The sequence below is a fragment of the Girardinichthys multiradiatus genome, chromosome 7, assembly GCF_021462225.1.
Source record: "Girardinichthys multiradiatus isolate DD_20200921_A chromosome 7, DD_fGirMul_XY1, whole genome shotgun sequence".
Lineage (NCBI taxonomy): Eukaryota > Metazoa > Chordata > Actinopteri > Cyprinodontiformes > Goodeidae > Girardinichthys > Girardinichthys multiradiatus.
Window position 1 is genome coordinate 23,306,951 of NC_061800.1, and position 18,242 is coordinate 23,325,192.

Genomic DNA, 18,242 nt, shown 5'->3' on the forward strand with positions numbered 1-18,242 from the left:
TGTCTCCACTGACCAAAGAACTTTTCTCTGGAAGGCATTAGATCCACATGGGCAGCTGTGAATGAGGGTGTGTGTCTCTTTTTGAATCTATCTAAGAATATCACTTCAGGCTTGTGTGCCCAATTCTTCTTTGACAAAGATGATAGATTGTTCTTTCAATCTACCATGAAAAAAGAGTGATTCACATGGATCATGAATAGCCAAAATATGGCATTCATACTAATGATGGCTGCATGAAAACTGTTTATGTGTTTTTGCTTTTTGAAGTGGGCCTGATCTAAGAAGGCATTGAGGCCCAGAAAACTACCAAATTCACCCTTTCTCAGCTGCCAAATATGAAGCTGTGAAGCTAAATTCACTCCTTATATCAGCACTTTATATCCAACACTGAGAGATTGTTGCTGTTAAACAGCCTAACACTGATCAACACATCAGGAACAACTGTGGGGTTAATTACTAACCTAAATCAGCGGAGAAGATAAGGATCTATTCACCCAAGTAACAATTGCCAAACAACGCCGCCTCTAACTTTAGAGTCAAAGCCATAAACTTTGACCTAGAATCCACGTGTGCCCTAACAACAAAATTACATTCATTTGAATGAACATTGACCTTCAGCAAGGAGGAATCAAAGCTAAAAAGAAGTCAGATTATTTATTGTGATCTCACTGTATCAACAGACTGTGAAACTATGTAAAATGGATAACAAGCTAAAAAGCAGGACCGATGAGGAGGAATAGCGCTTTCAGTTTTTAGTGTCCTAGAAATTCCCAACTAGAGGCAATGATCAGGATTTTCCAGGGACGAACAGATGAACAAAGCAGGTACAGTGCTTTGACCAAAATCTCATGACCGCTTCCCTACAGGGTTTATCTCTGCTTATGATGACACAAATATCGGTTGCATCGGTTTTGCTGGTCTTAAATATGTTTCAGTACTAGAAGAACAATTGCTGGATGAACAGAGACAAAACAGAAGTGTAAACCTTAAGGAACACACAGTCACTAGCAGCACTCTGGACATTTACTCCGAGCGGAATTGCCACTGATCTCCGAAAACAATCCCACTTCCCTTCCGTCTGCTGGAGAATGCTTCCCAGCAAAAAATAGAGCACCAGGGATGTGAGATGTAAAAGGGGGAACTAGGAGAGGAAGAGGAGGAGATGGAGGAGGAGGAAGAGAGGGAGAAGGGAGGTCCGTGTGGGGGGCACTCTCTTGTGATGAACCAGCTATTCTTCTAGTTTGGACAAATAATTCAATGCTCAGATGCCATTGCTGAAACCAGTTCCTCCTAATGTTCCTAAGAAAAAGGTAGCTCCACGTACTGCACTCCTCTCTTCACTCTTTATCTTCACCAAAAAGTTAAGGAGGGCTTCATCTCAGCTCACCAGGACACAGATAAGGATCTTCTACCTAAGCAGAAGTCCAGACGAGCAGAACAGCAGGTAAGCTTGTATGTAATGTGATCTCCAGTTTGTGAAGATTTTCAGAAAGAGGGACTTTCAAACGCTGCTGCCAGACATTGAGGTTAGAGATGATTTGTTGATGGAGTGGAAGCCCTGGTGTTTGTTACAGCAACCATCCTCTCTGGCAGGTACAGCTATCAACCTGCTCGCTCTCTTTTGTCTTCATAACTCAACAAGAGACACATGCAGTCAAACAAAAAGCAGGAATGGAGGCATTTAAACAGAGCCACAGGCAGGGTTTACTTACTGTATGACAGATTTGAGGAATCCTTTCTTTATAACTGTTTCATCATCTGACAGGTGAAATTCAAATTTAATGCGTTCACATTGCTTATCGCTTTTAATACATGATATGGCTGATACTAGTAAGTGATCACAAAGTACAGATGGGTAAAATGACATTTCTAACTTAAGGCTTTTATTTTGGCTTTTAGCTGAATTATAGTAATTGAGATTATTTGATCCTAATTCAACTTTATTGCAAATGATCTGCATCTGTGGTGTTGGTTTGAGTTGAGAGTATTTTATTTACCATTTTATTTGTTTTGTTTTATTGCAGTGACAAATGAATGTTTATATTTTTTGAATTAAACATACATTTTATTTTAGTTCTGTTTTACATATCCATTTATTTGTTTTATTTCTATTTTCATTGTTTGTGAATGTAGTTGTAACACTCTTATCACAAGGTTATAACCTACATTTTTCTACAGTTTTTTGTCTATCTCTAGTGTCTCCTTTTAATCATTAACACATCTGCCCAACATCACCTAATTAACTATACATTTCTTTACATATCCTATTTCCCCAGGTTAGTTTAGTTTATCTCAGTATTTGGATTTTCCGCAGCTGTTTGTTTCTTTTTTAATTGCTTCCTGTTTTATGTTACACAAAGCACTTTGTGATTACCTCAAGTATGGAAAGTGCTCTATAAATACTGGTTGATTAATTGATTGATTAAAAAAAACAATAAATGAATCGTCATAGTCCATTAAATGTCTCAACAATAAATCAATCTTAGGATTCTTTTCTTACTACATTAATAAGCATGATAAGATCATCAGCATAGATGCTGACTTACAGATAATTATGTACAAACTGTCTTATGAAAGATCCTATAAAAGAAACTCACTATGTTCAAAATAAAACTTCTTCAGAATGTTCTTTAAATCAGTATAATGGATTCAATGGGTTCAAATTAGTCCTTCCTGTTTTTTTACAGCTACAAATTGAAGGGGTTAATTGTCAAAATACCTTTAATCAATATTTTTAAATTTTAATAATTTTTAATAATTTTAAAGTCTTAGTTCTATTATATGGTTGTTGTTTATTTTTGTACCTTACAAATTTCCATAGTGAAACATTGTATTGTGCCTTTTTTCACTCAGTGATAAAGGAAGCATTCAGATCCTGAACTTTAGTAAACATCACAGAACAAACAGTTTTTTTCTAAAAGATGACTGCATTCAGAGAAAACTTCAATCAAGAAACTCACTTAAGTTCACTTACTTAGTATTCAGGCATTCTGAGCAAAATGTTCTTTAAGAATCAAAACAAGTACTTCAAGTACTTTAGTGGTTTTCCACTTTATATCATGTTTTTGGATTCTTCCCTTATTATTCCCTTTATACACCTTACAGGTGGCAAGATGCATACAGGCTAAAGTATAAGTATAACTTGGGTATAGTGTTTGCTAGATTGTTTACCTACAGTGTTAAAGAAGATGTTTTAAATTAATCATCTCTCTGTATAAACACATTCAGCAGTCTTGAGAGCAACAGATCCATGCTTGATCTGAACCAAGGTGAGAATGAAAAATGAAACTGCCAGGTCTGAAATAAAGCCAGTATTTGTACAACAATGTGGATCACCATCGTGAAACCACATCTGCCGGTGCAGTACGGATATTAAGTATATAAACAAAAAGAAAGATTTGTGTAGATGTACCCAATGGCTGGTCAGCTAAAACAAATAGTGTTTATTGCCAAAGATGAATGCTTTGTATCTGACGAAGAGATAAAAACAGATGAAAATGTGCCAAACATTTAATATGTCCCCCCTCCACAAATAGCAACAACACAGAAATTTCTTTTAAGAGTGAGTTCATCCGAACTTCCCGCACATTAAACACCTCTCAGCTGTCTGTCTGCTCTAAATGTTCCAGTGAATTGCCATAAACAGCCAAACCATAGATCATAACGAGGCCATGGCTTTGTGTAAAGCGGTGGGCAGATGAACAGCCGTAGAGCCATGTAAGGTAGCAGGCAGCATATTGGCCCGCTGGCTTCTGCCGGCCTGACTGATGTATAGCCTAGATGCACGCTGGATGTGTGGAGGGTAGCAACAGGTGACTCACATTAGAGAGAACCATTCTCCCCCTCATTTTGCATTAGATCAACTTTCTAGGTCACACCATCCCAACTCACTGTTGCGCCAAGTCAATACAAGCTAAACTTAAACATGCTCATTGTTGATTATAATCCTCTTGGGAGGGATATGCACACCACCTCTGCAGCCCTGCATCCAGACAGCTGCTGCACTTCTAAAACGGAGAGTGTTAAACTGTGGTTCAAATATAGAAATGCAAGTTTCAACATACATGCTACACACAACTCTGATAAAAAATGGCAAACATGGTTTGATATACATAATCTCTCCATATATGTCACTATGGCAACTCAAAAAACATGGTGTCAGACCCTCAAAACGAATAAAACAGCCATCCTCCGGCTGAATCTGACAGTGTGGGTGTTTCACATCCTTTACAGAGCTTCTTTCAAGTGAGATTAATTAAATGTTTTAAAGTTTGGAGAGTTGTGGCTAAGATACAGAAATCAGCATCTCAAGCAACACTTAAGATCCAAAATAAAAAGAGAGGCAATACAGGTCCTTCTCAAAATATTAGCATATTGTGATAAAGTTCATTATTTTCCATAATGTCATGATGAAAATTTAACATTCATATATTTTAGATTCATTGCACACTAACTGAAATATTTCAGGTCTTTCATTGTCTTAATACAGATTATTTTGGCATACAGCTCATGAAAACCCAAAATTCCTGTCTCACAAAATTAGCATATCATTAAAAGGGTCTCTAAACGAGCTATGAACCTAATCATCTGAATCAACGAGTTAACTCTAAACACCTGCAAAAGATTCCTGAGGCCTTTAAAACTCCCAGCCTGGTTCATCACTCAAAACCCCAATCATGGGTAAGACTGCCGACCTGACTGCTGTCCAGAAGGCCACTATTGACACCCTCAAGCAAGAGGGTAAGACACAGAAAGACATTTCTGAACGAATAGGCTGTTCCCAGAGTGCTGTATCAAGGCACCTCAGTGGGAAGTCTGTGGGAAGGAAAAAGTGTGGCAGAAAACGCTGCACAACGAGAAGAGGTGACCGGACCCTGAGGAAGATTGTGGAGAAGGGCCGATTCCAGACCTTGGGGGACCTGCGGAAGCAGTGGACTGAGTCTGGAGTAGAAACATCCAGAGCCACCGTGCACAGGCGTGTGCAGGAAATGGGCTACAGGTGCCGCATTCCCCAGGTCAAGCCACTTTTGAACCAGAAACAGCGGCAGAAGCACCTGACCTGGGCTACAGAGAAGCAGCACTGGACTGTTGCTCAGTGGTCCAAAGAACTTATTTCGGATGAAAGAAAATTCTGCATGTCATTCGGAAATCAAGGTGCCAGAGTCTGGAGGAAGACTGGGGAGAAGGAAATGCCAAAATGCCAGAAGTCCAGTGTCAAGTACCCACAGTCAGTGATGGTCTGGGGTGCCGTGTCAGCTGCTGGTGTTGGTCCACTGTGTTTTATCAAGGGCAGGGTCAATGCAGCTAGCTATCAGGAGATTTTGGAGCACTTCATGCTTCCATCTGCTGAAAAGCTTTATGGAGATGAAGATTTCATTTTTCAGCACGACCTGGCACCTGCTCACAGTGCCAAAACCACTGGTAAATGGTTTACTGACCATGGTATCACTGTGCTCAATTGGCCTGCCAACTCTCCGGACCTGAACCCCATAGAGAATCTGTGGGATATTGTGAAAAGAACGTTGAGAGACTCAAGACCCAACACTCTGGATGAGCTAAAGGTCGCTATTGAAGCATCTTGGGTCTCCATAAGACCTCAGCAGTGCCACAGGCTGATTGCCTCCATGCCACGCCGCATTGAAGCAGTCATTTCTGCAAAAGGATTCCCGACCAAGTATTGAGTGCATAACTGTACATGATTATTTGAAGGTTGACGTTTTTTGTATTAAAAACACTTTTCTTTTATTGGTCGGATGAAATATGCTAATTTTGTGAGATAGGAATTTTGGGTTTTCATGAGCTGTATGCCAAAATCATCCGTATTAAGACAATAAAAGACCTGAAATATTTCAGTTAGTGTGCAATGAATCTAAAATATATGAATGTTAAATCTTCATTATGACATTATGGAAAATAATTAACTTTATCACAATATGCTAATATTTTGAGAAGGACCTGTACATTCTATTCTTGGTCTTGAGAGCAAGTAGCATGTTCAGACATAAAAGGCAACATCCTTATAAATCTTGCAAAATAAATCCTTCTCTTTAAACTTTATCACAAGTTGATATGTGACAACCACAAAACTCAATGTATTTAATTGGGAGTACTGTATAACTGTAAAGTGGAAAGCAAACGATCCTTGTTTTTTTCTTGTTTCTAGTTCAATTTCTTTTTTAAAAACCTGAGACTGAAGTGTGATGTACATGTGTATTCAGCCCCCCATGTAGCCCACTGAAGGGTAATATCAATCTGTTCCATGAAGGCCTCAGCATCATGAAACCCAAGGAACACAGAAGAATAAGGTCAGAGAAAAAGGTCGCGGACAATGTTAAAGCAGGATAAGGTTAGATGAGACCAAATTTTACCTTTTTGCCTAATCTAACATTGATCCCTAATCACCCTGAACACCCCATCTCCACCATGAAACATGATGGTCGCAGCATCATGGGGACGCTTTTCTTCAGCAGGGACAGGGAAGTTAGTTAGAGATGATGGGAAGAAGGACGGAGCTAAATACAGGACAATCCGAAACGAACACCTGCTAGAGGCTGCAAAAGACTTGAGACTGGGGTGTGCTTTCAACAGGACAACGACTCTGGACATGCAGCCAATTAACTACAACTGAGAATCAGTGGCATGGCTTGAAAATTTGATGTTTACAGACACTATCCAATCAGTCTAACTGAGCTTGAGCTATTCTGCAAAACTCCACGTCTACATTCAGTCTCTACATCAGCCAAGCTGCTAGAGACACACCTTGCATTCAGACCGAACGCGATTTGGGCTTCAAAAAGGCGTCCAATGCCTCAAGTAGGATGCTTGTGCACTTTGAAGTCAGACGCTTGATATTGACTGTCGCTCAAGATGTCGAAGACAGTTGCCAGAAGTACGAACGAAAACAAGCATGAAACTGGAACACTACAGCTCGGAGATCAAGTAAACTCCAACATCCCAGTTCCGACTTCCAAGGTTAATGGATCGCAGCAGAAATCTCACAATGCGCCGCGCGCGACAACAAAAACTTGTCATAGGATCTCTTGAAGTCACAACATGCGCGTCCACCGTATACTTTGCATTAAAACCAGACGCCCCAGAAACTTATATCGCGTTTGGTCTGAACGCACCATTAAAGCTCTACTTAAAAGAAGATCCTACAAAGTATTGACTCTGGGGGGCCGAATACAAATGCAAGCCACAGTTTTCAGACCTATTTGTAAACAACAGAAAACTGTCCATAGTTATTTTTCTTCATATTTTAATGTATTATATGCCTCTCATATGTTTGGATTTTGTTTTCTTAAGATTCAGCTCAAGAAGTATTAATAAATCTAGTCTTTGTGAATGGTTGCTGGCAACATCTGCCTGCACCAGCATGGTAGACTATATAGCTATTATCTCCAGTTTGCTCAGGGCAAAAGATGAAAGAAAACCTAAATGTATGCAGATCAAATGGATTAAAAATTAAACTTGTTGGTTTAATTGTTGCTAGCCCTCTGGTGCTATTAGTTGAACATGCAAAAAGCAAGAAATAACTAATAAATTATTGGTAAAACTAATATTACTGAGAACATTGATTGGTAGCTTTAAGATCGGGCACGTAAAAGTCAAATTTGAACCCTGGCTGAATGAAACCACTCGTGGTGCCAGAAGAAAGTGTAGGAGAGCTGGATGTGAACGGAAGAAGGATGAACTTCATGTGTCATAATAAAAAATATAATTTCAGAAAACTGTTGAAGATGCTAAGAGAAAACACTTCTATTATTAAGGCAAATTGCCATGAACCTCAAGTTTTATTTAAAGCTGTGAAGTTGGTCCTTCATGCTCCACAGACTGTCTGTGTCGAGTTCACTTTTTTATTGATAAAGTAACATCTCTAAAAGCTCAGGTCTCTCATTCTGTTTACAACCTTTCTATACCTGTCCTCTGCTCTGTGTTGTTTGACAAAATTGAGCCATTTTCTTTTCTTTCTTTACACCTGAACCCCTCAGGTTCTACATATAAGTTTCTTTCCACAGATATGCAGCTGAAACCCAGATTTAACTCCCTCTGAAAAAGACCAAGGGTTTCTCAGTAGACTCACTGTTCAATTATCTTGATGACATAAAATCATGGATGGCTTTGAATTTTTTACATTTTAACAAGGCAAAAACAGAAGTGACCTCCACCACAGATCTTGGTTCTTTGGCCCAGTATGTTAGACTGATCATCACTAATCTGGAGGTGACTTTTAACTGGGGCAAGAAAATCTGAATACATTAACTCCATTTCAACTTCACTTCAGTGGCTACCTGTACATTTCGAGATCCTTTTTAAAGTTATTTTATTTGCTTTTAAATCTCCTAATGACCTATGCTGCAGCCATATATACCTGCCCGCTCCCTTAGGTCTTTCAACCAGCAGCTCCTTAATATGTCTAAAACCAAGAATAAAATTATAGGTGACCGTGTTTTTTCTGTAGCCGCTCCAAAGTTGTGGAATGATCTGCCCTTGCATGTCTGGCAGCTCTCTCTTCTTTCTGAATGTAAAAATCTTCTTAAAACATATTTATTCCCTGAAGTCTTTGACACATTTTAAGAGGTTTGACTCTATTTTTAACTTATTCTTAACTTGTTTAATTTTCTTTATTTAAATTGTTTATGTTGTATATGTGCAACTCTTTGTGGACCTTGGTTTATTTTAAAGTGGTTTATGAATAAAGGTGTTACTATATGATTGAGCTAACAAAGGATAACCTATTCCTACTGTTGTGTTTAGGAGTGGCTGATTTACATCGTTAACTAACAAACTGTTGGCTAACAAAAGAACACACCCTGGTTTAACAATTCAGACAACTAAGAGGGCTAACTAAACTATAGGCTAACTAATAACCCATCTAAACAAATGAGCAAATTAGCATTGTTACATCAGATCTAATCTTTATTGATACATCCAGCATATAATCAGTAGCAGTAAATTTAGGCCCTGTGTCAAAAAGGTTTGACAGAACACAACTGAACAAAAAGTCAAAATTGCAGTTTTTATAAACAATATGCTATCTGTACATAAATTTGTCTTAATATATGTCAGATAATACAGTTTTTTTAAAGTTCACATACTATAAACTATATCAGATTTTGGAATAAGATATACTTATTAGTAACTAACAGTTTGCAAGAACGTGTTGCTTTGGTTTTTGCCTCAATCAGAGCCAGTTTTCTTAGGCTAAACTTTTTCCTTCCCTGACTGGAGTCTAAACAAACTCTCATAATTAGAGGGAAGCCAAGGAAATGTATACAATGCCATCAAAATGCCTGTGTGTTTAAGAGGATGGCACAGACCAAGTAATGTATTCTGGCCTGTTAAGAGGATCTGTTAAACATGGCAGGTTAGTGCTGAAAGGTGCAGAAATGTTTAAATCACCCGTATTTGTGTTTTTGTGCCCACACTTATCATGTTGTGTTTCATTTCTGTTCAAAGTTATGCATCTGTTCATGCATCTGTTATAGTTTACTGGAGCCCAATAAAGACTTTGTAAGAGAGAGCTTTGAAACCATGGCTCAGTGCGTCACTGCATAGTCATCTAAACATAACATGAAGGTGGTGCAAAATTGACATCCGGGGTTTCTCCAGGCTTGTGGGTTGCCATAAGCGTACCAGATTCCTGAATCAGAGCCACTGCCCTCTAAGGCAACAGCGAGTGTCCAACAGACTGGAGGATTTATAGTTGTTTTGTATAGAGCAGAAGGAACATGGCATTTTTCAGTTATGACTGCAGCAAGTCACATAAACAGCAATGATCACATTTGGTGATTGAGAGGAGAACAGTAGCTGTTTCTCTAGTTACCTCTCTGAGTTCAAGTTCATACCAGCTCTGTGTCGGTGCAGAAAATGTTCAGGCAAACTGAGTGTAGCTTGACCTTTAACTAATTAAGGGGTGAAAAACCATGTACCTTCACACTGTTATTGTGTATATGGCTCTTCTAAATCACAATCAACCTTTAATTTATTTTCAATTTCATCTAGAAATATATCAAAGGTACATAATGCACTTTGATATGTGCCATTTTCTGAATACCACCTAACCAGATAGTCCATTGCTTCTCCATTACTCTCCACTAGGATTCTAAACAAATCTGACAGGGGTGATTATATGCAGGCCAACCAGGCTGCTTGGCAAAGGGCACGATGGATCACAGTAAATCCCAGGTTATTGCCAGCAGCACAAGGATGACAGACAACCAGAAGGTGCTCCGAACACAGCAAAGAGATTCACTGAAAGAGTTTAACTGTAACCTCTGCCCTTTCTCACTTCTAGACAGTTCTAGTTTAATACCTTGATCCTTTTGTTTGCCGGAAATCATATTGTTCGAAATTGCTTCCTCTGAGAGCAAGAACAGCGCAGTCAAGGGAGGAAGACACTGACAGCTACATGGCCCCAGCAATCCTTCTGCTTATTTCAGGCACAATTGTTTTTTACCATTGTTCATGTATTCTTATTAGTGCATTCTTTAATGTGATTGTAGTCATGTAATATTACAGATATAATAATGTTATTTAAGCCATTATTTGTAAGTAAGTGCTTTTTTTTAACATTTATTACAAGCGGAACTTTTTTCAAACACCCAAACATGTCTGTCTTGTAAATGAAGGTAAAAAATATCAGCCTTCAAACAGCCAGCTGACCAGCAGTGTACAGCAACAGGTGGGGGTTACTTTGCTCCATGCATCCCGAGAAACCTGCAATAGTTTCTTTGGCATCTCATTAGAGGACGTTGAATCCTGGGAACTTCATGACAGAAAACTAGTCCATACCTTTGATACACTTTGATACCGGTAAACGTTCCATGCCAAAATAGAAAACTTCCTGTGCTGTGAAATGATCTAACCTCTCCTCCACTAAAGATGAGATAGTAACTCTGTGTTTTCTCTAGAAAAATACCACAACTAGAGACATTTCTAAGCTTAAGATGAATTAATTATTAGAAAAACAAGCTTTTGTTATCTAATTTGTCCACGAGCATCTGGTGACTTTTTATGTCATGATTTTACAGAACAAGATTTGTCTTTAAAAACAAAAGAACATGTAGCAAAGGAAAAAGACTTTATTTTTAACTTAATTTTTTTGTTTGCCTAAATCTCTTTTTTTGTTTTACTTTAAAGCTTTTAGAGGCAATTGCTTCTGTTTCAGAGGACAGTCTATCACATATCTGAATTTATACTTTTCCATGCATGGATGTTTTGTTCGCACGGTCCTCACAGGTGAGGGAAGCCTGTTGTCAGTATCAGCTGATAACAGTGTATGCTGTTTTAATGTGTAACCTCCTGCCATTGTGCTGGCTGGAATCTTGTTCCCTTCCTCCGTCTCGGAGTCTTTTTGTGATTTACTTCCAGTAAAGATCATCAACCTCATCCGAGCAGGGCTGCGAGCCAGTTCCATGTCTGGGACCTGGGTACAGCTCTCCTACTGGGCTCCAGTTGTCGCAGGTATTGGGTGTGTTCAGGAAACAAACCAGCAGACCAAACAAACAAACAACCCATCCTGTGTTATGCACTGGCCCATCAAACCTGGTCAGGGTTGAAGTTTAGATGTCGATGCAAATGTTTTCATGACTGTCATCTGTTTCCTCCTGATTTTCTCTGATTACCTTATATACAGGTCCTTCTCAAAATATTAGCATATTGTGATAAAGTTCATTATTTTCCATAATGTCATGAAGAAAATTTAACATTCATATATTTTAGATTCATTGCACACTAACTGAAATATTTCAGGTCTTTTATTGTCTTAATACGGATGATTTTGGCATACAGCTCATGAAAACCCAACATTCCTATCTCACAAAATTAGCATATTTCATCCGACCAATAAAAGAAAAGTGTTTTTAATACAAAAAACGTCGACCTTCAAATAATCATGTACAGTTATGCACTCAATACTTGGTCGGGAAACCTTTTGCAGAAATGACTGCTTCAATGCGGCGTGGCATGGAGGCAATCAGCCTGTGGCACTGCTGAGGTCTTATGGAGGCCCAGGATGCTTCGATAGCGGCCTTTAGCTCATCCAGAGTGTTGGGTCTTGAGTCTCTCAACGTTCTCTTCACAATATCCCACAGATTCTCTATGGGGTTCAGGTCAGGAGAGTTGGCAGGCCAATTGAGCACAGTGATACCATGGTCAGTAAACCATTTACCAGTGGTTTTGGCACTGTGAGCCGGTGCCAGGTCGTGCTGAAAAATGAAATCTTCATCCCCATAAAGCTTTTCAGCAGATGGAAGCATGAAGTGCTCCAAAATCTCCTGATAGCTAGCTGCATTGACCCTGCCCTTGATAAAACACAGTGGACCAACACCAGCAGCTGACACGGCACCCCAGACCATCACTGACTGTGGGTACTTGACACTGGACTTCTGGCATTGTGGCATTTCCTTCTCCCCAGTCTTCCTCCAGACTCTGGCACCTTGATTTCCGAATGACATGCAGAATTTGCTTTCATCCGAAAAAAGTACTTTGGACCACTGAGCAACAGTCCAGTGCTGCTTCTCTGTAGCCCAGGTCAGGTGCTTCTGCCGCTGTTTCTGGTTCAAAAGTGGCTTGACCTGGGGAATGCGGCACCTGTAGCCCATTTCGTGCACACGCCTGTGCACGGTGGCTCTGGATGTTTCTACTCCAGACTCAGTCCACTGCTTCCGCAGGTCCCCCAAGGTCTGGAATCGGCCCTTCTCCACAATCTTCCTCAGGGTCCGGTCACCTCTTCTCGTTGTGCAGCGTTTTCTGCCACACTTTTTCCTTCCCACAGACTTCCCACTGAGGTGCCTTGATACAGCACTCTGGGAACAGCCTATTCGTTCAGAAATGTCTTTCTGTGTCTTACCCTCTTGCTTGAGGGTGTCAATAGTGGCCTTCTGGACAGCAGTCAGGTCGGCAGTCTTACCCATGATTGGGGTTTTGAGTGATGAACCAGGCTGGGAGTTTTAAAGGCCTCAGGAATCTTTTGCAGGTGTTTAGAGTTAACTCGTTGATTCAGATGATGAGGTTCATAGCTCGTTTAGAGACCCTTTTAATGATATGCTAATTTTGTGAGATAGGAATTTTGGGTTTTCATGAGCTGTATGCCAAAATCATCCGTATTAAGACAATAAAAGACCTGAAATATTTCAGTTAGTGTGCAATGAATCTAAAATATATGAATGTTAAATTTTCATCATGACATTATGGAAAATAATGAACTTTATCACAATATGCTAATATTTTGAGAAGGACCTGTACAACACCCTCAACATTTATTCGCACCCTTACTGAAGATGTTAAAGAAAAGCCTCAAAATAATCCACTTCTGTGTAGATTTGACCAAATGTTTTTGACCATTTACCGGCTGATTGATAGGATAGTTTTGTACGCAGCAAAACAGGTGCAGTCATTTAGGAAGTCAGTGAGTGATGTGTTCAAGGCTGGCAGGGAAAACTAAGAGACTCAAGCTGTTACAGACCCTTATTCAACCTAGTGGCTTGCAACTGAGAAATGTACCTTGTATTGTCTTTCCCATTTTGAATATTGACTAGAAATAAATGTGGCAACATTCAATAAAAAAACTACAAACGTGGGATTATTTATTTTCCCACTCAATAAATTAACCATAATTTAAAGGTTGGATTATTTTTAAGAATCTTTCAAATGGATATAATCCAGCTGCAATAAAAGGTGAATTTAATAATAATAGGGAAAGTTTGTCACATTCATTTGGGAAACGGCCATGTTAGCCAGCCTACTGAAAGCCCTGGACCAAAGTGTTACTTACAAAGCAAATAACCACTAATGGATTACATTCAAGTAAAAAAGTTAAAAAAAGTTAACATCAAGTCTCTGCTTTTCCCTCTTTGTGATTGCACGTATTATGTTGTATACCATTTCTCCACTTCGGACGCCATGAAAGCTTTTCAAAAATGTATACATTTTCTAAAACCACACCAAGTAAGGCAGTGATTAGTGATTTAACTTTTCCTTTTAGCTTCTACTGACTCGCAGCTCATCCATCACTGTAAAAGCCTCAAGCAGCCACATGTACATGCAGCATGTAGATGCCAGAGGTCACACCTCGATGGGTTGTCTCAACCTCTCGATGATGTTGGGGGGGGGTCACTGGTGACACTATTGAAGCTGTCTGTTGAGCTGCCTTGTAGGGTCATCCTCAGCTGAGAGCTGCAAGCTTTTCACTGCCATGTTTGGGTCTCGTGCTCGAGCACCTGCCTGTTATCGGCCGCTGTTTAATAGGTTAGATGTAGAAATCTACAGATCTAAGAAATGATGATCTGTAGGAGGCTCGTCACACAAAGGACGTTAAATCTGATAACAATGATGATCTCCTGAAGGCAGCTCAGGCCATGTCCCAACTCTAATAGAACAGAGTCTTTGTTTTAGCTTTGACTTTGCTTCGCTCTCTGGGTGCCGGTCTGTCATGCTCTTGAACTAATATTATTAAAGCAGATGTAAAAAGTTTACACACCTCTGCATTGGCGGTTATTGCACGGATGGGACCCTGAAAGGTAGCGCTCAGACACTTAAACTAAAGGAACCAAAGAAGTCACAGGCTAGCTTCAGTGCTTATCTCTTGAGGGCACACTGTGATTGACATCAAACAGCCTGGTCTCCCTTTTCTCAGGGGCGAGAGGTGTGTGTGCCAACTAAACACATAGGGCGCCAACTCCCTATTGATTGCCAAAGACCTCAATTCCATCTGACAAACGTTAGCCCCCATTGTGATGCTGCCACCACTGTGGGTATGGTGGCCCAAAGGTTCAAGTTTATCTCCATCAGTCTTTGACATGTTCTTCTAGAAGGAGATTTAGGCAGGCCTGTAAGAAAAGGCTTCTGTCTTCCAACCCTACCCCTCAGCCCAGACATATGGAGAACAGAAGAGGTTGTTGTCACATGTAAACCACAACCTGAACTTGACAGAAATTCCCAGAGCTCCTTCAGTGTTACTATCACGCAATTGGCAGCCTCTCGTCTTTTTATTAATTATGTAGAAGTCCTAAGTCTTAAGTAGTGTTGGAGGAGATTTTCTCCAATTATCGATGAATGCCTTTAATGTACAATGGGGTATAATATCAAGAAAATCTTTACTTTTAGGATTATTTAGATGCTCAATAACTGATAGAAGGTGTTTGCTCTCCAAAAGGAGCTTCAATGAAGCATTAATTAATTGGGGGCAGATTCATGCAACCAGGCTATAGCAGCTTATTTTTTATGTTTTTTCCTCAAACAGATCTGCTTGATTTTTTGCGAATTGCATGGGTTTTAGGTTACATTAAAGGTTGAAAATGTTCCGAAAAGACTCATCATGTTCTCCTTTTTATGGCACGAAAAACAACCGTTTTAACAAGGTGTGCAGACATTTTATAGCCACTGTATGTTGATTTAAATGACTCCGAACCTTCCACAATCACACTCTCATGGGAAAAAGATTGCTCTCATGCCAAAGCATCCAGTCCTCAAGCATTTCACAGGCCGAGGAGTTATTTATGAATACACAATCTGACACACAGGCCATTTCATTCAACAGGAATGCAAGCTATTTATATTTCTCTTTTTCCACTTCTACATTTCAGGTGTGTCCTTGAACTTTGAGCAGAGATGGGGGACTGGAGTCTTCTTGGGAATTTCCTTGAAGAGGTCCAGGAGCACTCCACTTCAGTCGGCAAGGTCTGGCTCACCATCCTGTTCATCTTCCGCATCCTGGTGCTGGGCACGGCGGCAGAGTCCTCTTGGGGCGACGAGCAGAGTGACTTCCTGTGCGACACTCAGCAGCCCGGTTGCACCAACGTGTGCTACGACAGCGCCTTTCCCATCGCCCACATCCGCTACTGGGTGCTGCAGATCGTGTTTGTCTCCACGCCCTCCCTCATCTACATGGGCCACGCCATGCACTCTGTGCGAAGGGAGGAGAAGAGAAGGAGGATGGAGCAGGAGGAGAGGGAAGCGAGGGGGGATGATGGAGAAGACCTACAGAAGGAGAAGGAGTACCTCCAGCATAAGGAGACTGCACCTGTGGGAACCGGTCGTGTTCACCTAAAAGGAGCCCTGCTTTACACTTACATCCTGAGCATCATGATCCGAACAGTGATGGAGGTGACCTTCATAGTGGTGCAGTATCTAATCTACGGGGTGTTCCTCAAGGCGCTGTACCTCTGTAAGGCCTGGCCCTGTCCCAACCCTGTGAACTGCTACATGTCCCGGCCCACAGAGAAGAACGTCTTCATCGTCTTCATGCTGGTGGTAGCTGGCGTGTCTCTTCTGCTGTCTGTGTTGGAGCTCTACCATCTCAGCTGGAAGAGCATCAAGAAGTGCGTACGTAACAAGATGATGCAAAAGAACAACCACAGAACCATGACGGTGGCTGTTTCAACAGTCTTGGAATCCAAGAACCAGCCTCGACCTTCTGCCTCCTGCACCCCACCTCCTGACTTTGATCACTGTCTGACCACGCCAGGATCCATAAACCCCATGACCTCCATTGCCTCCCACCCCTTCAACACAAGGATGGCGCTGCAGCAGAACTCGGCCAACCTGGCAACTGAGCGGCACCACAGCTGTGACAACCTGGAGGACGAGGAGGACTTCCTGAGAATTAGATTTGAGCAGGCGCCTGCAGACCTTCCCAACGGCTGTTCTCCGCTGCTGCATTCAGGCTTCCTGAAGGACAAACGGCGCCTGAGCAGGACCAGCGGCACCAGCAGCCGGGCACGGCAAGATGACCTGGCAGTATAGGTCCAGCGAGGAGAAAGCAAACGGGCCAAAGAGAACCAAAGAGTGATGACAGAACTGTGACTTACAAACACCACTCTAATGACTTGCAAAAGTTTGGACACCACTTAAACTTTTTACACGTTTATTCATATTACAACCACAAACTTTCAATATATTTCATTTACATTGTTAGTGAAGAACCAACACAAAATCAGTCATCACACGCCTTTTAAGCCTGATAGTTATTCCTAAAAGACAATCTGGTCGTGAGTGCAGGCATTCTATGCAAACTCTGAGGAAACTCTTCCAATGATAAAAAGAGTTCACATTTAAAGAAACACTCAGATCTGTGGAAGGACTACATCAACTTTATATACGAAAGTTTTCTGAACAGATGATCAGGTGTGTTTAAATGTTTAACAAACTGCAAACATAAATTAACAAGAGCAGGGCAGCAGGTGTGGCACCTGTCTATTGCACATGGTTTGCTGTTTTTGAAACCAGAAAGAAAGGGGGACATGATGCATAATTGGATCTGTGTGGAGAAGGTGGGAGCTAATTTATTTGAAATCAAATAAATCAAACACACCTCATTTATTTCCTGAATTACATTTCCTCCTTTGATTTAAGTACAGCATTTTTCCAACCCCAGCACTATGGGATCCCGTTAATACAATAAGAAAGATTGAAAGCATTAACTGTGAACATTTTTTATATTTGCATGAAAATACAAAAGTGCCTTGAAAGGATATGGAGGAATTTTATTTCTTTAGTACAAATCATCTTATATGTCTCTTCTACTAAATCAATTGCACTAAACTTTGAGGCAAAAAAGACACAATAAAATAGAAAAATAATAGCTTTATATGTGTGAGAAAAACTGTGGCCTATTTCCTTTATGTTAGTGTGCAAGCGTGATGTGAGAATGTAGCCTCTTGTTTTGTACTTTTAAATATATTCAAAGTTTGAATTTGAAAGAATTGGTCCTGCCGAGATATAGCGTAATGAGCAGGTTCAGCCACTAGGTGGCGATAATGCACTTATGTTTTTCAGATTGTCCTGAATATATTGTTTAAATAGTCATTCTAATGCAACATGTTTGATTTCTTGTTTTTCAATGTATTTTATTTCTTAGTTTAGTTTCAAACCATAATGAGAATAATTGTACAAATTCATAAATATCTTTACAGTCGGACATTTGAAGAAGATCAAATAGGATTTAGTGCATTTTCTTTTGTTCTGTCACATATTCTGTAGCCTACAACAAACCAATAAACTATCATCCGTAAAGTGTATTCTGTTGTTGTTATCTGGTTCTTTCAATAAAACATCCTTCTTAGATTTCTGTGCTACATCAACTATGTAGTAAATTTACAAACGCTGCAAAGTCAGCAGCAAATAAGGACCAGGAGGTGCAAACACCAGCTGTAGACTTTCTGCTGTCACAGCACAGGACCTGAAGGTGCCAGACGGAGGCTCTAAGCGGTGTTTATACAGAAAGCCTCTTTCTCTCTGTC

At 40.3% G+C, this 18,242-nt stretch overlaps 1 protein-coding gene across 1 annotated transcript; it reads left to right on the top strand.

The window, feature by feature from the left end:
- The first annotated feature begins 1,247 nt into the window (after positions 1 to 1,247).
- Positions 1,248 to 18,020, top strand: gja5a (gap junction protein, alpha 5a). Its single transcript, XM_047371383.1, has 2 exons — positions 1,248 to 1,444; positions 15,588 to 18,020. Exon 2 carries the CDS (start codon positions 15,613 to 15,615, stop codon positions 16,744 to 16,746), a length of 1,134 nt encoding a protein of 377 aa, XP_047227339.1. The 5' UTR covers positions 1,248 to 1,444; positions 15,588 to 15,612; the 3' UTR covers positions 16,747 to 18,020.
- The last annotated feature ends 222 nt before the right edge of the window (positions 18,021 to 18,242 follow it).